General features: G+C 45.2%; 1 protein-coding gene and 1 long non-coding RNA gene across 5 annotated transcripts in view; both read right to left on the bottom strand.

Annotated features, from left to right (window-relative positions):
• Nucleotides 1-23257, bottom strand: part of LOC113895978 (zinc finger protein 791-like) — a 69996-nt gene that overhangs the window by 20244 nt on the left and 26495 nt on the right. The window contains exon 1 of one of the 4 annotated variants that reach the window (XM_027547855.1): nt 9272-9358. The exons of 1 other annotated variant lie outside the window; for it this stretch is intronic. Coding sequence is in view for 1 of the 3 variants with exons in the window: in XM_027547853.1 (XP_027403654.1) it covers nt 269-298 (30 nt within the window). In the remaining 2 variants the exon portion in view is untranslated. Of the gene's footprint in view, nt 1-268; nt 1192-9271; nt 9359-23257 lie in introns of those variants that run through there. 2 more of the 4 variants (XM_027547853.1, XM_027547856.1) reach the window with 2 other exon arrangements.
• Nucleotides 9332-18752, bottom strand: LOC113895981. Its single transcript, XR_003511962.1, has 3 exons — nt 18624-18752; nt 15321-15365; nt 9332-9416 (listed from the first exon to the last, which is right to left on the bottom strand). It is a non-coding gene; the product is annotated as an uncharacterized LOC113895981 (long non-coding RNA).

Here is a 23257-nt window from a genome sequence, read left to right as displayed (position 1 = left end):
GGATCCCGAATACTGAGTCACGATTGTCCCGTTACAACCCTCTCCGTGGACACCACACAACCTGGAGCAGACAGCCGCAGCGGTGAGCAGAAAGGCCGCCCCGGGTCCCAACTGCCCGCTGAGTCCGTGCACTGCGTGCCGCGCTCAGGGTGGGTGGACTCCGGTCCGCGGGTCCGAAGTTGACCACGGGGAGGCCCAGGTCCCACCACGGCCAGTTCCAGCAGGTCCCTCAGCCCCCTTCTTCCAACACCCGGCTCTCCCAGCTCACCATTTTTTGGTTTCTTGGCTTCCCAGTCATCCACTCCCCGACTGCCGCGGCAAGCGCAGGTCACACTGACAGAGGATGCCGCGGAGCCACCGGAGCCTTTTAAGGACACAGAGAAGGGGATCTGCTGCGCTGCGGGAGCGAATGGGAACCAGCACGCAGTCCACGCCACCCACGCCCGACACTGGAGCGTGGCCTACAGGCGCTCACACGTACGTAACCGGCGACTCCCCTGATTGGACAGCTCGCAAGGCTCCGCCCTGCCGTGCCTGAGTGACAGCAGGCCGGAGGTCACGTCTTTGCTTGGACCTTGACCTGGCAGGGAGGCCCCTCCATGGTCCCTGCATTGAATCCGATGGCCGCGAGGCCCTCACGGAACTGTGACACTTCTTCCCCAAAACGGACACTGAGATGTGGCCTCACCATGTGTAATAATGAGTCTCGCCCCACTTTTGATCTTTGACTATTTGCTGTGAGAGAGACCCATTCTTCCCTACCTACTCTCCCTCGTTTGGAAGACTGAAAAGCCCCCTTATCCTACCCCATCCTCGGGGGCACTTGGCTCAAGTGGGAGGGTGAACCCCACAATCCTAGACCAGCCATGAAGCTTCAGGGCATGTGTGAAACACAGACCGAGAAACCACGGAAGACCTTTTCAATGTAATTTCTTTCATACTTACTCGTTGAAAGGTCAAAGGAGGCAAAACTGAAAAGGAAATTGCAGAGTGAAAAATAAAAGATGGTGAAGGTATGGAAGAATAAACAGAGAATCACAACCGCCATCATGTAAGGGGCAGGTTGGTGATGAATGAGGCATGGGAAGGCTGGGGACTCTCTCACCAACGCCCACAGGTCATTTATGAATTTTCATGAAGATTCCAAGGATGTTTCAATTATCACTAAATCTAGCCAGGAAACATTTTGTATATTCTTTTCTAAATATATATGCTGATTTTTTTTTAATTGAAGGATAATTGCTTTACATGCTGATAAAAATTTTAAGCAGTAATTAAGGTTGGCAACAAAATTTGTATATTACTTTGTCCTATAAAGTGGCAATCTGGGTTTTCACTCATGGTTTTGGCAACAACAATCAGTAAGAAGCCAAGTGTCAACTAAGAAAGGATGGGTTCCCTGAGTTCATCATCATATGTAGTTTTTATAAACAAAGGGTATTGCTATGGAAAGATCTGGAGGATTTATCAATAGAGCAAATAAGTACGGTTTATTAAAGTATATATTGGAGAAGAAAATGGCACCCCACTCCAGTATTCTTGCCTGGAGAATTCCATGACAGAGGAGCCTGGTGGGCTATAGCCCATGGGGTTGCAAGAGTCAGATACAACTTAGGGACTAAACAACAATATTGCAGTATATATAAATACCAAGTTACTTTTTCTATAACCTACAGAGAAAGGCGGAACGTGGACCTCCACCTAAGGGTTGGTTGAATAGTGGAGAGGAGTCTGGCCTTTTTTTTTTTTTTAAGGCTGCACTTAGGGGCATAGGCTATGGTGGCAGATCACATGCAGCCTTTCTTATCACCTTGTACAGATTTGGGGCACAAAGGGAAGAAGGGGTAAGACTTTAAAGTTGTCATCAGTCACATAATAGGAAAAATATATCCTAGTCTCTGACCCTCGTTCCTGGCACAGGGCTCCTAAAACCCTTGTAAATTCCTAAGGGAGGGATTTCCCTGGTAGTCCAGTGGCTAAGACTCCCCACTCCCAATGCAGGGGGCCTGATTTGATCCCTGGTCAGAGAACTAGATCCTGAATACTGCAACTAAGACCCAGTACAGCCAAATAAATAATTTTTTAAAATTCCTAAGGGATAAGAGCACTAGGACCATCTCTCATTCTATTGAAGTGACTCTGGTTGGGCTCCTGGGTGGCTGCTGGGTGAGGGGCCAGTCACTGGAAAGACCAAGTCATGATCATGAACTTGGAATTTTCAGCCCAACACCCTCCCTCATCCTCCAGAAAGGGGAGGGGGCTGAAAATGAAGTTAACAATTAATCATGCCTACATGAGGAAGCCTCCATAAAATCCCAGTGGTAAGGGGGGATTCAGAGGGCTTCCAGGTTGGTGGTCCATGTACAGGGCGGGTGATGCACCCCAGCTCCAAGGGACTCCTCAGACTTTACCCTATGTATCACTTCACCTGTATCACTTATCATATCCCTTAATAAACTGGTAAATGTATTAATAACTTCAGTGTGTCTCTGAGTTCTATGAGCTGCTCTTGCAAACAGAACCCAAGGAGGGGCCTGTGAGAACTTCTGATTTGTAGCCACGTCAGACAGAAGTTGTGAGTAATCTGGGGACCTACTCCTTGTGATTGGCATCTGAAATTGTGTGTGGGGGGCAGTGCTGACAGTTTTGCGAGACTTAGCTCTTAACCTGTAGAATCTGTTGCTGTCCCAGGGCAGATAGTGTTAGGATTGAGTTAAGTTGTAGGACACCCCACTGGTGTCACAGAGAATTACTTATTGTGGGGGTAAAACCTTCACATATTTGGTGACTGGAAGTATCAGGACTGAAGAGTTCTGGGTAAAAGTAAAGGAGATGCCTAGGTAGGAAGAACTGGGTTTTCTCCACTCAGGAAGAAGATATCAGCAGTCAAACATTAAAAAATGGAGTTAGAGACCTCTGATCAGCAGATAAGGAGCTTAAAAGGTTACAGTCCCATCCTCAACAAACAGACTTTTTATAAAAAGCAAAGAAACTTAAAAATCAATGACTCTTCTTAAATCTATCAAAGGACTGAGGTCACAGGGTGAAGTACTGTCTCCAAAATTGGAAAGAGACTGAAAAATAGCCATTTTGAAATATGCCTACAATATTCTGCACTTTTTAATAAGTCTTGTCCTCAAAAGAATGTATTTCAACTTAGAGAATGAATTTATAGTTCTTGGGAAAAACAGGGAGAAGGGAGTTTAGAATGGATATATACACACTTCTGTATTTAAAATGGATAACCAACAAGGACCCGCTGTATAGCACAAGGAACTCTGCTCAGTGTTATGTGGCAGCCTGGATCGGAGGGGAGTTTGAGTGATAATGGATACATGTACATGTATGGGTGAGTCCCTTTGCTGTTCACCTAAAACTATCACAACATTGTTAATCAGTTATATCCCCCCCCCCAAAAAAAATCTATTTCATTAGAGGCTAACCAACTGGGATCCTACCAGTGCCAGAGGGCAGTGCTATGGTGGGAGGCAAAGAGTCAACTGGACTCCCCACTAGTCTTTCTGCGGACCTCTCAGCAAACACATGGTATGTTTTCCAAAACAACTCCAATTCTCCAACACCAAACACATGGTATGTTTTCCAAAACAACTCCAATTCTCCAACACCAACTGGGTGTCCTGCAGTGCAATTCAAGTCTGACACAAACTAACCAGAATTAACATCAGATTCCACAGTTTATGGGTTGAATCCTATGACAGTACCCACTGTCAGATGCCAGCTGCAAAGTGGGCAGGGGCTGGGCTAAACACATTTCTGCCTGACCCATCACAAATTTAGAGGTTCCCTGGACAACACCTCATCTTTGTTAATTGTCTAGAGCAGCTATCAGAATGAAGACAAGCACTGCTTATTATTACCAGTTTATTTGATTTTTAAAAACTTTTTATTTTGTATTGGGGTTATTGTTCCAGTCACTAAATCGTGTCTGACCCTTTTGTGACCCCATGGACTGCAGCCTGCCAGGCTAGAATACTGGAGTGGGCTGCCATTTCCTTCTCCAGGGGATCTTCCTGACCTAGGGATCAGACCTGTGTCTCCTGCATTGGCAGGCGGGCTCTCAGTGGAGCCACCTGGGAAGCCCCTCTATTGGGGTATTTATGTTTGAGTGTGTGTGTGTGCTCCATCATTTCTGACTCTTTTATCAGGAACAGCCACGTGGAAAGGGTGCCCAGGGCAAAGTGGTGGGGGTGGGGGTGGCAGGGAGCTTCCATGTTATCTCCACACATGACAGCTTCCTGGCTCACTGATGGGTTCACCAAGTCAGATCTCTCTGAATCCCGAGCTTTAGGGGTTTCCATAGAGTTTTCTTATGTCGACCGCTGGAGAAGGACTCAATCTTCAGCACCTCCTTCCTCTCTTGAGGCTGGGAACTGGGCTGAAAGTTCTTCCTGGTCACTGGTGACCAAACCCCTACCCTGAAGCCATCAAGGGGCCTAGAAACAGTTGCCTTATTACAGCATAAGATGCTCTTATTATCAATAGAGGAGGTATGGTTAGATAGCCTCACTGACTCAATGTATATGGATTTGAGCAAACTCCCATAGGTAGCGGAGGACTGGAGCCTGGTGTGTTACAGTCCATGGGGTCACAAAGAGTCAGAAACAACTTAGCGACTAAAAACAACATCACCGGTATCACTCAGAGTCCAAGGGCCTTGGGAAATCTTTGCTAAGGACTGTGGACAAAGACCAAACATTTTTCTTATCACACCAGAGAAGGGCAGAGCCCATGGACACAGGCTTATTAAAATACTTAGACCAGATCATGGGATGATAAAACTTTCCTCTTAGCCACAACAAACCACTACATCAGAAGACATATGTTTAATCACGGTAGGGAACTCAGAAACAATGGTATGTTCCAGAACTTATTTAGAAGTCTCTAAAGGGCTGTGGCACCCCACTCCAGTACTCTTGCTTGGAAAATCCCATGGATGGAGGAGCCTGTTAGGCTGCAATCCATGGGGTCGCTAAGAGTCGGACACGACTGAGTGATTTCGTGTTCACTTTTCACTTTCATGCATTGGAGAAGGAAATGGCAACCGACTCCAGTATTCTTGCCTGGAGAATCCCAGGGATGGGGGAGCCTGGTGGGCTGCCATCTATGGGGTCACACAGAGTCGGACATGACTGAAGTGACTTAGCATAGCATAGCAAAGGGCTGCAATGCAGGAGACCTGGGTTAAATCCCTTGGTTGGGAAGATCCCCTGGAGGAGGGCATGGCAACCCACTCCAGTATTCTTGCCTGGAGAACCCATGGACAGAGGAGCCTGGCGGGCTACAGTCATGGGGTTGCAAAGAGTCAGACACAACTGAGTGACTAACACAGTACCCCCAAGGTAGACAGGGGAGACAAAAACAAGGACAACTGAGGATATTTTACCTCTGACAGTGACAACAAATAGTCAACAGAACTTAAGTTTAGGCAAATAAACATCAAACCTGACATTAAAGGCCTATTTACCTCAGTTCCTTTTCACAGTACAACCTGTCCAGTATTGGCCAAAAAAATTCAAAGGCACAAGAAAAGATTAAAAAAACACATCTTCAGGAGATAGTTTAGACGTCTCTTTATAGGAAAATGCCCTCAGCAGGATGTCCCTTTCCTTGTCATTTCAGCAAAGCTATAATGGAACTAACTTTTAAACGAGGCACCTACATGCCCTACTCATCTCCCGCCCAAGCACATCTTTCCAATATTTAATCACACAAAACCTTGACTAGTTTGTCAGTTCTTTCTGTAAATCAAAGAAGCAGGTCAAGAGGGAGGAGATGTATGTATACTTATAGCTGATTCATGTTGCTTAGCAGAAACCAACACAACATTGTAAAGCAATTATCCTCCAATTAAAAATAAAATTTTTAAAAAGTAGAAATGAATAAATAGAATAAGAAGTTAACAGATGACCATATTTCATCCATAGATTCCCTTTCAGGAACCTCACAAACAAACTGTGTGGCCAAATTGTGTGATTTACGTCTAGAGCAAGAACACAAGTCAATGAGACAGCATGTAGTGGTGAAAAGGGACAACTCTGATCCTCAGCTGTTGCAAGGAAAAGCCAACTCTGACTCTATGATGGAAATGGTTTCTTTGACTTGCTTTTCCTTGCTGTTGTTACTATAATCATACATAATGGCCTGCTTCAAAGGACCCTGACACTTTGTATGCATGGATTAGTCACTCAGTCATGGCTGATGCTTTGTGACCCAGTGGACTGTAGCCCACCAGAATCCTCTGTCCATGAGATTCTCCAGGCAAGAATATTGGAGTTGACTGCTATTTCCTCCTCCAGGGGATCTTCCAGACGCAGAGACTGAACCCAGGTCTCCCACATTGTAGGAGGATTCTCTACCAACTGAGCTACCAGGAAGTCCGACTGTTAAACTATAGTGCTTGTGTGTAGCTAACAGGTATATAATCTCACTCTGCCCACCTGTGAATGGCTGCAACAAAAAGAAAAAATTAACACACCCCTTCCAAAGGCTGGACCTTCCTGGAGATGTTTTGCAAGACTTGTTCAGTCGCTCAGTCGTGTCCGACTCTTTGCAACCCCATGGACTGCAGCATGCTAGGGTTCTCTGTCTTTCACCATCTCTCAGAGCTTGCTCACACTCATGTCTATTGAGACAGTGATGCCATCCAACCATCTCATCCTCTGTCATGCCCTTCTCCTTCTGCTCTCAACCCTTCCCAGCATCAGCGTCTTTTCCAATGAGTTAGCTCTTCGCATCAGGTGGCCAAAGTATTGGAGATTCTGCTTCAGCATCAGTCCTTCTGATGAACACTCAGGACTGATCTCCTTTAGGATGGACAGGTTGGTTCTCCTTGCAGTCCAAGGGACTCTCAAGAGTCTTCTCCAACACCACAGTTCAAAAGCATCAATTCTGCAGCAGTTGGCTTTCTTTATGGTCCAACTCACATCCATACATGACTACTGGAAAAACCATAGCTTTGACTATACAGACCTTTGTCGGTAAAGTAATGTCTCTGCTTTTTAATATGCTGTCTAGGTTGGTCATAGCTTTTCTTCCAAGAAACAAGTGTCTTTTAATTTCATGGCTGCAGTTACCATCTGCAGTGATTTTGGAGCCTCCCCCCCGCCCCACATAAAGTCTGTCACTGTTTCCATTGTGTCCCCATCTACTTTCCATGAAGTGCTGGGACTGAATGCATGATCTCAGTTTTTTGAATGTTGAGTTTTAGGCCAATTTTTTCACCCTCCTCTTTCACGTTCATCCAGAAGCTCTTTAGTTCTTCTTTGCTTTCTGCCATAAGGGTGGTGTTATCTGCATATCTGAGGTTATTGATATTTCTCCCAGCAATCTTGATTCCAGCTTGTGCTTCATCCAGTCCAGTATTTCGCATGGTGTACTCTGTATATAAGTTGAATACAGTCTTGACATACTCCTTTCCCAATTTGGAACCAGTCCATTGTTCCATGTCTGGTTCTATCTGTTGTTTTTTGACCTGCATACAGGTTTCTCAGGAGGCAGGTCAGGTGGTCTGGTATTCCCATTTCTTGAACAATTTTCCACAGTTTATTGTGATCCACACAGTCAAAGGCTGTGGCATAGTCAATAAAGCAGAAATAGATGTTTTTCTGGAACTCTCTTGCTTTTTCGATGATCCAGCAGATGTTGGCAATTTGATCTCTGGTTCCTCTGCCTTTTCTAAAACCAGCTTGAACATCTGGAAGTTCACAGTTCACATATTGCTGAAGCCTGGCTTGGAGAATTTTGAGCATTACTTTACTAGCGTGTGAGATGAGTGCAATTGTGCGGTGATTTGAGCATTCTTTGGTATTACTTTTCTTTGGGATTGGAATGAAAATTGACTTTTCCAGTCCTGTGGCCACTGCTGAGTTTTCCAAATTTGCTGGCATATTGAGTGCAGCACTTTCACAGCTGCAGGGAACATCAACAAAAGACACTGGCTTCCCTCGTAGCTCAGTCGGTAAAGAATCTGCCTGCAATTCAGGAGACCCCAGTTCGATTCCTGGGTTGGGAAGATCCGTTGGAGAAGGAAATGGCAACGCACTCAAATATTCTTGCCTGGAGAATCCCATGGACAGAGGAGCCTGGCAGGCTACAGTCCATGAGGTCACAAGAAAAGACATAATATGCGCATCATGAAAATCCCATAAGGAGAAGAGAGGGAGAATAGTAGAAAGCTTATTTAAAGAAATAACAATTGGGACTTCCTTGGTGGTCCAGTACTTAAGAACTCTGACCTCCCCACACAAGGGCCCTGGTTCGATTGCTGGTCAGGTAACTAGATCCTGCATGCTGAAGCTAAAGAGCTTACATGCTAATTAAAGATCCCATCAACCACAACTGGGACCTAGCACAGCCAAAAGAAAAAGTATTACAAATCTTTTTTTAAAAGATGAAAAGCATTATATGATCACCACAATAGATGCAGAAATAGAATTTGACAAAATTTAACATCCTTTCATGATAAAAACTCAACAAATTAGGCACAGAATGAATACACTTCAACATGATAAAAGTCACACATGACAAGCCTACAAGTAACATTGAACTGAATGGTGAAAAGTGACCTCTTCCAAAACTATGGTACCTAGAAAGGGACTGGAGGAGGGGAGGGAGCCCTTTCCTACAGGAAGGCTGAGCCAGAGGCTCAGGTTTGGCTTCATTGTATTTCAAGAGGGTCTTATTATCAGGGGCTTCCCTGGAGGCTTAGTGGTGAAGAATCTGCCTGCTAATGCAGGGGACATGGGTTTGATCCCAGGTCCTAGAAGATCCCATGTGCCACGGAGCAGCTAAGTCCATGCTCCTCAATACTGAGCCTGCGCTCTAGAGCCTGTGCTCTGCAACAAGAGAAGCCACCACAATGAGAAGCCCATGCATCATAAGAGAGAGTAGCCCCTGCTCGCTGCAACTAGAGAAAAGCCTGCCCGGCAACAAAGACCCAGCACAGCCCCAAATAAACAAACTTCATTAAGAAAAAAAAAAGAATATGTTGCCTTCCAAACATCAAAACAACCTAGGAGTTGCTGTGGGTGCAGAGAGGGACCATTGTTATTTTTTTCATAGTCAGGGAGGAAGGAGCCCCTTGTTTATTTACCACATCATTTTCAGGAATTTAACCAAGGGGTCAGGGCCTTACTTATGGATGGGCTAATGACCCATGCACTTTCCATGAGCAACTTTTTTCAGTACCTGCAATGTCCTGAATGTCAAATGAACGTCCTCAGAGGAGAATGTCATCAATGTCATGTCATACCTGTGCTCTTGGAGCCAAGAGGATGCAGCTCACATCCTGCCTGCAGAGCCCGTGTGCAGTGGCAACGGTGCTGAGGTTCCCAAAGCTAACCCGGTCAAGGTGTGTCACGTCCCTTCAGAGGTGAGGGCCAAGGGCAGCAAAGCAGCTGTTGAAATAGGCACCAAACACAACAAATTTATCCGAATCTGTGAGAGCAGGGTGCCTGCCAGCTGTTGACGGGATGGAGTTGGTAATTTCCACAATGTTGGGGACTGAGTACAGAGGTTCATTTGGTGTGACCACAACCTCACGTGTTCGGTAATCCACTGTCAGGGGTCATTCAGTCTTTTTAGATTTAAGAACAGGCCAAACTCAGCTGTGAAAAGGAGAAGTACAGGGAGTAATCACCTCTTTGCTAAATAATTTTTGTGGGGACTTCCCTGGCGGCCCAGTGGTTAAGAATCTGTGTTTCCACTTCAGGGGGCACAGGTTCAATCCCTGGGCGAGGAACTAACATCCTGTGTGCTATGTGGTGCGGCCAAAAAAATTTTTTTTTGTAATGGTCTTCCATCCTTCAAGGCCCTGTTTAATTTTCATTGGCCCATATTATGTAATTTAGGCTTCCTCGATGGCTCAGCGGGGAAAGACTCTCCCTGCAATATAGGAATAAAGGAGACTCAGGTTTGATCCCTGGGCTGGGAAGACCCCTTGCAAAAAGAAATGGCAACCCACTCCAGTATTCTTGCCTGAAAAATCCCGTGGACAGAGGAGCCTCGCAGGCTACAGTCCATGGGGTCACAAAGAGTCGGATACAACTGAGCATGAGCACAATAATGCAATTTACCTAGGGGGGTAGACTGTGGGGTCCTACTTTGTCAAGCCAATTTGCAATTAGCAAAAAGTATTTAATTTTAATTTTGACTCACTGGTCCAGAGCTTTCCTGTCTGACCATGGGAGAATTTGGGCAAGAGAAGAGTTGGCTGACAATCATTAAAGATATGCCTATTCAGTAATTCCTCTAAGATTATGGGGAGTTCCTTGCTTAAGTTTGTTGTTGTTTAGTTGCTCAGTTGTGTCTCTTTTTTGACCCCATGGACTGTAGCCTGCCTGCTCCTCTGTCCATGGAATTTTCCAGGCAAGAATACTAGAGTGGCTTGCCATTTCCTTCTCCAGGGATCTTCCCAACAGGGACCAAACCTGCAATCTCCTGCACTGGCAGGCGGATTCTTTACCACTGAGCCACCAAGGAAAGCCCTGCTTAAGTTTACTGGGATTCTAATATAATTGGAAACCCAGCACTGATTATTTGCATGAAGGTTTGTGAATCAACGCAACACAGCAGATGACCAAATTAATTCAGAAACTCTGCTGTAGGGGCCCAGAAACCAAAAAGTACCCCTTTATCATCTCGGTTGTTTAAAGTCTTTTAGTGTATTTTAGACTTCCAGTTAGGTCCAATTGTGGACCCTTGTTTCTATATTTTTCCTTTGTTTCCTCTCTCCTGTCCATCCCTGTGTTGTTTTTTTAGTCACTGAACATATTCCAGGGGAGATAGTGACCTCTCCACTGTGGTATTTATAAGATTTTCCCTACTGAGGGCCTCACGTATGTGCCAGCAGGAATAGGGGTCTCATTCATGACAACTGTTGCTGTGTGGTTTAAAGTAAGTTTAAACTAACTTGAGGTTTAAAGTCAGTCTGAACTAACCCCTTGGCTGTGCTACATGTTGCCCCTGTACCTCTGAGGATCAGGAGCTTTGCTGCAGTAGAGGCGGGGGCAGAGAAACTTAAGAGGAACTTTAGGGTGCAAGTGAGCCCTCTGTGTTAGGGGAGTACGGTTTTAGCCTGCCAACTACTGTCTGCTGCCTTTCCCCTCTCTTCTCTCTCTCTCTCTCTCTCAAATTTTTGGCCACACTGGTGCTAGTGGTAAAGAACCCCCCTGCCAATGCAGGAGATGGGGTTCAATTCCTGGATTGGGAAGATCCCCTGGAGGAGGGCATGGCAACCCACTCCAGAATTCTTGCCTGGAGAATCCCATGGACAGGGGAGCCTGGTGGGCTACAATCCACAGTGTCCCAAAGAGTTGGACATGACTGAAGCAACGTAGCATGTACAGCATGTGGGATCTTAGTTCCCCAACCAGGGGTTGATCCTGCACCCGATGCAGTGGAAGCTGGGAGTCTTAACCACTGGACCACTTGGGAAGTCCCTCTCTCTTTTCAAATGACTGTTCTTTCAGGAGCAACACTCCTTGAAACCACCTCCTGCACAGCATAGAGTCCCTCTCTCCCACCCCCCACTGGGGTATATCAGGGCCAGCCAACCCTGCCTCTGTCACAGCTTCACTCTAACACACAGATAGATCCCGGCAAAGATATCGACCCAGGACTAATTCGATGAGAGCCCAATTCCATACTTTGTTGTTTAGTCGCTAAGTCATGTTCGACTCTTTTGCAACTGCCATTTCCATGGGATTTCCCAGGCAAGGATACTGGACTTGGTTGCCATTTCCTTCTTCAGGGGAGCTTCCCAATCCAGGATCAAACCCAAGTCTCCTGCATGGGCAGGTGGGTTCTGGCAGCCACCAGGGAAGCCCAATGCGATACTACTGCTCCCCAAAGCCAAGGAATTGAAACTGCCACTCTCATCTGCTGAACCTAAGACTGAGGCCTGGTGGGGTCAACAACGGAACACAGGGCAGCACAGCAGCCAGCACAAGCTCACCAGCACCGAGCAGCCCTCAGCACCAGCCGCCAACAAACGCAGAGCAGGTGAGCAAGTCAGAGCAAGAGAAGACAGACCTCCAGGGGTGCATCATGCCTGGCCATGCTGCTCACGGTGCCAACTGTCATCGTCACCTACAGTGGTCTGGTTCCCACGTTGAGACTGATGCTGGTGTGTCATGCAAACACACACACTCAAGGAGGAAAAAGTCTATGACTGGGACTTCCCTGCTGGTCCAGTGGTTAAGACCCTGTGCTCCCAATGCAGGGGGCACAGGTTCGATCCGTGGTCAGGGAACTAAGATCCTGCATGCCACACGGTGAGGCCAAAAAAAAAAAAAACACCACATGTAAAGAAAGCCGGATTTTCCTGATGGTCCAGTGGTTAAGAATCCTCCTGCCAATGCAGGGGACACGGGTTCCATCCCTGATTTGGAAAGATTCCATATGCCACAGGAACACAGCTACTGAGCCCATGACCCCTAGAGCCTGGGCTCTGCAACAAGAGAAGCCACCGCAATGAGAAGCCTGTGCACAGCAACTAGAGAGTAGCCCCCACTTGCTACAACTAGAGAAAGCCTGCATGCAGCAATGAAGACCCAGTGTAGCTGAAAATAAATAAAAATTTAAAAGCCTATAACCCACATAATTGAGGTCTTAGGGGGTAGGTAGGGCTGGCCTTTCAAGTAGCGCTGAAATGGCTTCAGCAAGCAAGGAAAGGGGGCCTGGCCTGGGTTTTGATCATGGCTAGGGGGTGTTAGAGAAAAAATCATTCAATGACAGAAACAGGATAAAGTGGATTTCATCCAGAACCGTTGGGACAGGTATGGAGACCGATGGGCTGAGATTTCACAGCAGATGGGAAATGAGACTGTGCTCAGCTCTGAACACAGCATATCGAAGTGGGAAATCATGGCCAGAGAGCAAGGTTCGGGGTCAGTGGATAGAAACTTACTTGAAGGAAAACAGGGCTTAGTGGGTCTGGATACACTGACCTCACAGGATTCTTACTGAAGTTAGGTCAGGGTGAGCACACATCACCTGAGGGGTGGTGGTGGGGCACAGGAACCCAATTGGACACAGAAAATGATCAGATATGAGGAACTGGGGAGCTCTGGGTTAACTGACTTATTAGTGGGGTTTCTGGACTTGCTAAGGAACTACTTATTAGCTAAAACTGGATTTCGCAAGGAACTACACAGATAGGCCCAGGGTAAGGTTCAGGGTCAGAATATTCTTTGGTCAAGCAAAGAATCTTGGGGTGGGGCCAGGACAAGGGTTTTGCATACAGACAGGGGCTTGTGTGGCTGAAGCATGAAGCTAATGCCAGAGGACTACAGACTTTGTCATCAGCTTGTCCAGGGGTGGACACAGCAGGAAGAGAGAGGGGTAAGGCGTAAGCTGTCAGCAAACCTCAAAGAAATGTGGAGTCTGAAGAGACACAGAGAACAGACCTGTGTTTGCCAAGAGGGAGGGGCTGTGGGGGAGAGAGGGATTGGGAGTCTGGGATTAGCAGATGCAAACTATTATACATAGCAGTGGTTCCCAACCTTTTTGGCATGAGACTGATTTTGTGGGAGACAATTTTTCCATGCACTGGGGTGGTGGTCAGGGGATGGTTTTGGGATGACTCAAGCCCATTACACTTATTGGACACTTTTCTATTATTACTACATCAGCTTCACCTCAGATCATCAGGCCCAGAGGTTGGGGACCCCTGATATATAGAATGGCTAAACAATAAAGTTCTACTATATTAACACAGGGAAATATATTCAATATCCTGGGATAAACCATAGTGAAAATGAATATATATATATATATATATATATATATACATATACACACATATAACTGAGTCACTTCGCTATACAGCAGAAATTAACAACATTGTAAATCAACTATATTTCAAGAAAAATTTAAAAATATGGAGTCTGACCACTCCTTACAAGGACAAAATGGGTATGAAAAATATGCATTCACAATGCCTTGTTTTTATGTGAGGAAACACTAACAGGAAGCTCAAGAAATGATCAGAACTATGTATCTGCAGTGGCTGGAGTAACAGAGATGGACAGGGCCAGGACAGGTGGGCAGTTACTTTGCTTAAGTTAGGCTTTGTATCTTGCAGGTTTATTGAAAATAAGCAGAGAAAAAGATATATACCATGTTTTACTATTTCATAACCTGTCTTTAATTTTTGTATCAAACCAGTCAATCCTAAAGGAAATCAACCCTGAATATTCATTGGAAGGAGTGTTGCTGAAGCTGAACTTCCGATACTTTGGCCACCTGATGCAAAGAGCTGACTCACTGGAAAAGACCCTGATGCTGGGAAAGACTGAGGGCAAAAGGAGAAGAGGGCAGCAGAGGATGAGATGGTGAGAGAGCCTCACTGACTCAATAGACATGAGCAAACTCCGGGAGATGGTGAAGGAGAGGGAAGCCTGGTGTGCTACAGTACATGGGGTCAGAAAAAGTCAGACACAACTTAGGGACTAAACAACAACAATACATGGGAAACCACAGCCGCTCCTTTAAACACTAATGGCTACAAAAGGATAAACCATACAGAATGAAAATTGCCACATCCTTGCTAACTAGAAGGTTAAGGTACATCCCAGTTTGCACCTTCTCTGTATCTCACATCAAGGAGGGGGAGAAGTATTTTCAGGAATAAATACAACATTACAATGCAACAAGGGTTTGGGTTTAGTTCTTTAAACACAGTAGAATTTTCAAAGATTGGTGTAAGTTTTTATTTAAAATTTATTTTTAAGTGAAAGACAATTGCTTTACTATATTGTAATGGTTTCTGCCATACAGCAACATGAATCAACCCTAGGTATATAAATGTCCTCTCCTTCTTTAACGTCTCTCCCTGACGTAAGCTTTGATTAGCTGTCCTCACATCAGTGAAGATAGAAATTCCATTGCTTTAGCTTTTTTTTTTTCCTTTGGCTACACTGCATGGCTTGTAGGATCTTAGTTCCCTGAGCAGGGACTGAACTCCCGCCTGGGCAGTGAAATCTCCTAACCACTGGACTACCAGGGAATCCCCTGCTATAGCCTTTTAAATTTTAATATATTCTAAGTATTAGTCACTCAGTCGAGTCCAACTCTTTGTGACCCCATAGACTGTAGCCCGCCAGGCTCCTCTGTCCATGGAGTTCTCCAGCCAAGAATACTGGAGTGGGTTGCCATTTCCTTCTCTAGGGGATCTTCCCAACCCAGGGATTGAACCCAGGTCTCCTGCATTGCAGGCAGACTCTTTACTGACTGAGCCATCAGGAAATCCTGCAATATACTCTAAAGATGTGCACACTGACATAAAAGAAAACGCATACCTGAAAATGTAAGCACATTCATCTCACATCTTGAGCTTCTCTTCCCTAAAAGGAACAAAGATTCTATTTAGTTCCACAATTGTCTTGCCTTATGACATCATCTCTGATTTTTTAAAGCCCCAGAAACTAAAAATGTTATTTCCCACACAGGGAATTAATTACAAAGTGTTAAAGGAAGTTAGAGCCAAAGGACTGCACTGTTTAATGGATAGAAGAATCCAAAGGAAAAAACCCACAAACTTTGGAATCAGCACAGATAAGCAGCCTGAGTCCTACAGGACAGACAGAGCCACACTCAGAAAATTTAATACATGCCAGGCTCTCCTGGCGGAGAAGGCAATGGCAACCCATTCCAGTACTCTTGCCTGGCAAATTCCATGGACGGAGGAGCCTGGTAGGCTGCAGTCCATGGGGTCGCTAAGCGTCGGACATGACTGAGGCGACTTAGCAGCAGCAGCAGCAGGCTCTCCTGGGGGGCTTCCCACGTGGCACTGGTGGTAAAGAAGCTGCCTGCCAGTGCAGGCGACATTAGAGACTCAGGTTCAATCCCTGGGTCCGGAAGATCTCCTGAAGGAGGGCATGGCAATCCACTCCAGTATTCTTGCCTAGAGCATGGACAGAGGAGCGTGGCGGGCTACAGGCCACAGAGTTGCAAAGAGTCAGACACAATTGAAACGACTGAGCAAGCATGCACGCAGGTTCTCCTGATTAAGACAGAACTGCTTGACCGGGTCAGTCCCTGGTGAAGGAGGGTGGGGGCACTGGAGCAGCCACAGGAATGAACCCTGGGAGCGCCACATGCCCTACTCTCCTTAGGGAATAAAGGGACCACTCCCTTTCTCAGGCATCTGTTCCCCCCAGTGAGAAAACTCAGCAGAATTCAATTTAAGGTGCTGACTCAAATGAACTCCCAAATTTGTGACCCCTAACCCAGGACATGGGGCTTCCCAGGTGGCTCAGGGTGCCTGCTAATGCAGGAAGATGTGGGAGACTCGGGTTCGATCCCTGGGTTGGGAAGATCGCCTGGAGGACAAAATGGCAACCCACTCCAGTATTCTTGCCAGGAGAATCCCATGGACAGAGGAGCCTGGCGGGCTACAGTCCATGGGGTTGCAAAGAGTCAGACATGACTGAGTTACTGAGCATGCATGCAGGAACCCAACCCGGGACTCAGAACTCCTGTCACAAACTTTCTCAATGTAGACAAATTACACTCTGAGCACAGCTACGCTGTGAATGCAAAACTCCAACCTATGACTCGAAACAGCTCTGGGGGGACCATGTTAACAACTTCAAAAGGGAGTCACCACATCCTCTGTCCCCACAAACCCCTTGCACCATGTGCACTTGTATCCCCAGCTTTCCAGGGCTCTGTTGTTTCTCTCAGCTTAAGGGCTCCTTCCATTGTGGGTGTGAGCTGTGATTCCAGCAAAATCACACAAACCTGGTGTTTATGTAGAAAGGAGGGAAGAAAATTATATTCTTCTAAGTCAACAAGAAACCCATAAGTATCTACTACTCTCGGAAAATGTGAATTATTATTTCCACGGCAAGAAATTGTTTTATAAACATGTAATTGGGGAAAGGATAAATTAGGAGTTTGGGATTAAATATACACACTTCTATATATAAAACAGATAATCAACAAGGGCCTACTGTAGAACATAGGGAACTATACTCAATTTTGATTACCCATAATGGAAAAAGATCTAAAAAATAATATATATACATGCATATATACATATACGCATGTATATATATATCAGAATCACTTTGCTGTATACCTGAAATACATTGTAAATCAACTATATTTCAATAATCTTATTTGTTTAATTTCTCTAGAACATTTTATTTTACCTTATTTTTATTAATTTTTATTGGAGTATAACTGCTTTGCAATATTGGGTTAGTTTCTACTGTACAGCAAGGTGAATCAGTTATACAAATACACATATCCTTTTTTAGATTTCCTTCCCATTTAGGGTACCACAGAGTACTGAGGAGAGTTCCCTATGCCATACAGCAGACTCTTATCAGTTATTTTATACATAGTAGTGTAAAGATGTCAACCCCAATCTCCCAATTCATCCCTCGACTCATTTCAATAAAAAATTGTACTTGAACACCTCAAGCCTAAGCCCTGGAATTGCACTGGAACCCCCTCAAAAAACCCCAAAACTGATAAAAAAAAAAAACCCAAAACAAAAACAGACTTCAGAAAATTACTACACCTGTTCCGGGAGGAAGAAAAAGAGAAACAAGAATTTTTAATACAACCAATGTAACAGAAGAACATTTTTTTTTCCCCTGAAGTTCACCTATTCCTTGCCTCTCTGGAAATATTTTATACTATCTTTCAATCTCCACTGGTTACATAAATTTTAATTTTTTTTAATAACTGAGGCTCACATAAATGAATAAATCTTTCCAGGGTGACAGACCAGGGGAGGGGTAGTGCTGACAGGTAAGAATACCCAGGAACATTTCCAAAGGGGAAAATACACCGAAAAGATTTCCCATAGGATGTTTGCACCCAGGAGAGATCCTGGGAAGTGAAGCACAAGGATTTCATACAACGTGGTTCCAGGTGGTTATCCTCAGCTTTCCTCTCATGGAAAATATACACAGCAAATATAAATGTTTAAAAGAGAGCCACCCGCAACTCTGCAGAGAAAGAATAGACAATTAAAATATGATGTCTGTTTGAAACACACCACGAAGGACAAATAGTTGATAAAGATGCTGTGAACTGAAGAGAGAGAGTTGGCTTTAGGAATGTGAGAGGGATCTCGGAAATTTAGGGATTTACTGCCAGTCGTAGGAAGAGTTAATCTGGGGAGATAGAGTTCAGGATTTGAAACCCTGCTCTCCAAACTTGGAAAACTCAGGAGAAAACGGGTCCCCCTTGGGTAGAAAGAAGGGACTGGAGAATCCCATACACCAAAACTCCTCCCACGCACAAGCCACGGAGAACAGATCACGATGGTCCCCTGATGACCCTCCCCAGGGTCACCACACATTCTGGAGGAGACGTGGGGCTTTGCAGGCAAAGCTGCCCAGAAAGGCTCCAGGCTTAAAGTTACCGCCTGCAGGGACCGGACGGGAAGCCCGAGGTCCCGGCTGCCGGCCCCATCCCCACTTTGGGAGCCGGAGTGGAAGGAGGTTGAGAGGCGCCCCCAGGTGGACTCGAGGCAACAAACCCTGGAGTGGACCGCACAGGGAGGCGGTCCCGCCGAGGCCGACTGTCTCTCATCATCCCTGTCCCGCCTCCCTGTACCGAGACACCTGGCCCAGCACACTCACCACTTCACGCCTTCCGGGGTTCTCCGGCGTCATTCCTTAGGCTCACGCGGCCTCTGCAGCTCATAGCGGTAATGAAGCTGCCGCGAACTAACCAGAGCTGCTTCAACACGGCGAGACTCCACGCAGAGCGTGCCAGGAGAGGCCGACCACACGGTTTGCGGGACGTGGCCCCACCCACCTTCCCCTTCTGCGGTCCTGATTGGACAGTTCGCAAGCAACGCCCCCTTTATCCTGAGTAATAATGGATCCAGAGGCCACGTGACTGAGCAGAATCAGCTTCTGCAGGTGGGTAGAAACCTACCCCTCTCCAGGGACTTTTGTTTTTAAACCACTCTTGTTACTTGTCCTAGAGGGACAGTGGCAACTTCCTCAGATACTTCAGAACGTGGGGACACAGGTGTGCACAAGGAATTCCAGAGTCAGATCCCAGAAGAGCCGACGTTCTTGTCCAAAGCAAGAGCAGGCCAACTGGAAAAACAGGGTCTGAGGGTCCTCCATCGGGAAAATAGTTCGCACAGACTGCGGAGCTACTGATGATAACTATGACACTCGATTTCAAACACACTGAAAAATATCCTCACCATGTGTAATAAACCTTCTGGCTCCATTTTTATCTTTGTTGACAGCGTCAAGGCGTACACACATCCCTTTCCCCCTCTCCATACATGTGGTATTTTAGATAAAGAATCCCATGGCCTCCCAAGCACTTGTCTGGTGGGAAGTTTGAACCCTGCAGCCCTAGCCTGGGAATATGGACTCTTGTCCCATCAACCAGAAGTTGTGCAATGTGTTCAATAATACTCTCAAGTATACATGTTACGTGAGAAGGAAATTTTAGTTTCGTAGTATGTGCCTAGAGATTTTGAAATGTAAACGGCTATGATATCCCAAAGGCAATTCTGTTACTATTGTCACCAATATAACAAGAAACAATAAAAAGTTTTGGAAATGAACCATACACTTGAAAACTTTTGATATTCCTAACATACTGGTTCAAAACTTCTAATGAATTTATCTGAATAGTTTTATGAGGTAAAATACACACACATTTCCTGCAAGACTCCGATGCTGGGAAAGATTGAGAACAAAAGGATAAGAGGGTGACAGAGGATGAGATGGATGGCATCACCGAATCAAAGGATGTGAGTTTGAGCAAACTCTGGGACATAGTGAAGGACAGGGAAGCCATGCATCCTGGAATCCATGGGGTCACAAAGAATCAGACACCACTGGGGGACTAAATAACAATAACCACTAAAAGGATGTTGCCTACAAATATAATATATACATAAGGGCCCATCTTTGGGAACTCTGCCTTCACCTGTGAAGTGAAAGTGAAAGTGAAGTCGCTCAGTTGTGTCGGACTCCTAGCGATCCCATGGACTGCAGCACCCCAGGCCCCTCCGTCCATGGGATTTTCCAGGCAAGAGTACTGGAGTGGTTTGCCATTGCCTTCACCTGTAAGGAGCATTAAACTAAAATACCTTTGTTTAGCTACAGAAAACATCCTGATCAGAACAAGTTAATCACTAAAGGGATGTTGCCTATAAAGCTTAAATTATACGTAATGGCTCATCTCTGGGAACCCTGGGTTGTGTAATGAGCGTTAAGCTAAAATATCTATTTAGTTTACAGAAAACATTCTGATCAGGGTCACCTGTGAATGGCTGCAGGAAGGAAGAAATTAACACATCCCCTTCAGAGTCTGATCAGAACCAGGAAATGTTTGACTCCAACCCTTTCAAAAATTCAAAAGCAGGTTGAATTCTAAGTAAGAGAAGATAGTTCTTTGGGACACTAATCTGCCATCTTCTCAGTCATCTGGCTTTCTGAATAAAGTTGCTATTCCTTGCTCCAACAACTTGTCTCTTTTTGATTTCTTGGCCTGTCATGCAGCAAGCAGTATAAGCTTGCATTTGACAACAATGACTTTTCTCTGCTTCTTGGGAGCACTTCCAGCATCACTAGTGGCACTTCCTATGGATCCTGTGGTATTAAGCAAGGTTTACAGGGTATTGCACTGAGCACATTGAAAAAGACTCAAGGACCACCAGAGAACACTATACTGCCATACGAAATTTACTGGAGAGACATAAACTGCTCAAGTGCTGATTAGCATCACATGATATTTTATGGATACTCGCACCTCTTGAGCTCACCACAAGAACAACTGGAAGTGGCTACAAAGTTATTACAGTAAGACTTCCCTGGTGGTCCAGTGGTTAAGTGTCTGCCTGACAGTGCAGGCGTCATGTATTCGATCCTTGGTCCCACAACTACTGAAGCCTGTGCTCTAGAGCCTGTGTTCTGCAACAAGAGAAGCTACCACAAAGAGAAACCTGTGCACTGCAACTAGAGAGTAGCCTCTGCTCACCACAACTAGAGAAAGTTGGCAGGCACCAACGAAGACCCAGCACAGCCAAAAAAAATTTATTACAACACTAGAGTATATACTATAGTTAATTTTATGTAGTTATGATTTGATACTACATGCTTACACTTCTCTCAACTGTGAATGGTGCCATATATGGTCCACATGTATATGAGATTTGATAAATTTTAACTTTTTATAACAGATATATGTATATTTCATGGAAGCAAATGACAAAATAGACTAGTATCTACTTTTAATACATTCACAACATAGCTAGCTTTTCCTAAATTTTTTCAGTATTAATGGGCTACAAGGTTTATCTGCAAGTTTTTTTTTCAAATTGTTGTAAATCTCCAAAGTTTTTTCCAGTATATTCTTTGGAAAAAATCTGCATACAAGTCGACATGTGCAGTTCAAACCCATGTTGTTTGAGGGTGAATTATACTTTCTATAAGTCTACTGAGAGGATCATGCCATTTTTGCTTTCTACTGTATTAATACATTTTATTCGGAGAAGGCAATGGCACCCCACTCCAGTACTGTTGCCCGGAAAAATCCCATGGATGGAGGAGGCTGGTAGGCTGCAGTCCATGGGGTCACTAAGAGTTGGACACGACTGAGTGACTTCACTTTCACTTTCCACTTTCATGCATTGGAGAAGGAAATGGCAACCCACTCAAGTGTTCTTGCCTGGAGAATCCCATGGACGGAGAAGCCTGGTAGGCTGCAGTCCATGGGGTCGCACAGAGTCAGACACGACTGAAGCGACTTAGCAGCAGCAGCAGCAGCAGCAGCATCGAGGCAGCATCCCTGAAGGGCTTCTTAGGTGGCTCAGTGGTAGAGAATCTGCCTGCCAATACAGGAGACACAGGTTTGATCCCTGGGTTGGGAAAGCCCCCTGGAGGAGGACATGGCAACCCACTCCAGTATTCTTGCCTGAAGAATTTCGTGGACAGAGGAGCCTGGTGGGCAGCAGCACCCCTGAAGTAAATCCAACTTAATCGTGTTGTGGTTAAAGATGCTGGACTGTATTTTTCAGTATTGTTGATTTTTGGGTGGTATCCATTTTCACATGGAAAATTGCTTTCTTGATTTTTTTTGGCAATATCTTTGTCTGGTTTTAGAATCAGAGTAATACTGGTCCTATAGAATGAGTCTGAAGTGCTGTGTTGATTCTACCTGGGGGGAGGGTTTCTGAAAAATCATTAAAACTTTGAATGTTTTGGGGAAGAAACGCTGGACTGGAAGAAACACAAGCTGGAATCAAGATTTACGGGAGAAATATCAATAACCTCAGATATGTAGATGACACCACCCTTATGGCAGAAAGTGAAGAGGAACTAAAAAGCCTCTTGATGAAGTGGAAAGTGAAAAAGTTGGCTTAAAGCTCAACATTCAGAAAACTAAGATCATGGCATCTGGTCCCATCACTTCATGGGAAATAGATGGGGAAACAGTGGAAACAGTGTCAGACTTTATTTTGGGGGGCTCCAAAATCACTACAGATGGTGACTGCAGCCATGAAATTAAAAGATGCTTACTCCTTGGAAGGAAAGTTATGACCAACCTAGATAGCATATTCAAAAGCAGAGACATTACTTTGCCAACAAAGGTTCGTCTAGTCAAGGCTATGGTTTTTCCTGTGGTCATGTACGGATGTGAGAGTTGGACTGTGAAGAAGGCTGAGCACCGAAGAATTGATGCTTTTGAACTGTGGTGTTGGAGAAGACTCTTGAGAGTCCCTTGGACTGCAAGGACATTCAACCAGTCCATTCTGAAGGAGATCAGCTCTGGGATTTCTTTGGAAGGAATGATGCTAAAGCTGAAACTCCAGTACTTTGGCCACCTCATGTGAAGAGTTGACTCATTGGAAAAGACTCTGATGCTGGGAGGGATTGGGGGCAAGAGGAGAAGGGGACGACACAGGATGAGATGGCTTGGATGGCATCACTGACTCGATAGACATGAGTCTGGGTGAACTCCGAGAGTTGGTGATGGACAGGGAGGCATGGCGTGCTGCGATTCATGGGGTCGAAAAGAGTTGGACATGACTGAGCGACTGATCTGATCTGATCTGATGGTGAAGCCACTTAGGTCTGGGTTTTCCTTTTGAGTAGTTTTTTTGTTAGTAATTCAATCACGTCACTTGTTACAATTAGAAAATCCTTTTTTTTTTTCTTATTTTCTGTAGAATGTATTATTTTTTAGAGATTTGTCCATTTCATCTAAGTTATCTAATTTGTTGTGATACTGTTGTTCA

The sequence above is a fragment of the Bos indicus x Bos taurus genome, chromosome 7 (genome assembly GCF_003369695.1).
Source record: "Bos indicus x Bos taurus breed Angus x Brahman F1 hybrid chromosome 7, Bos_hybrid_MaternalHap_v2.0, whole genome shotgun sequence".
Lineage (NCBI taxonomy): Eukaryota > Metazoa > Chordata > Mammalia > Artiodactyla > Bovidae > Bos > Bos indicus x Bos taurus.
Note: the sequence above shows the minus strand (reverse complement) of the source record. Positions and strands in the feature narration are given on the sequence as shown.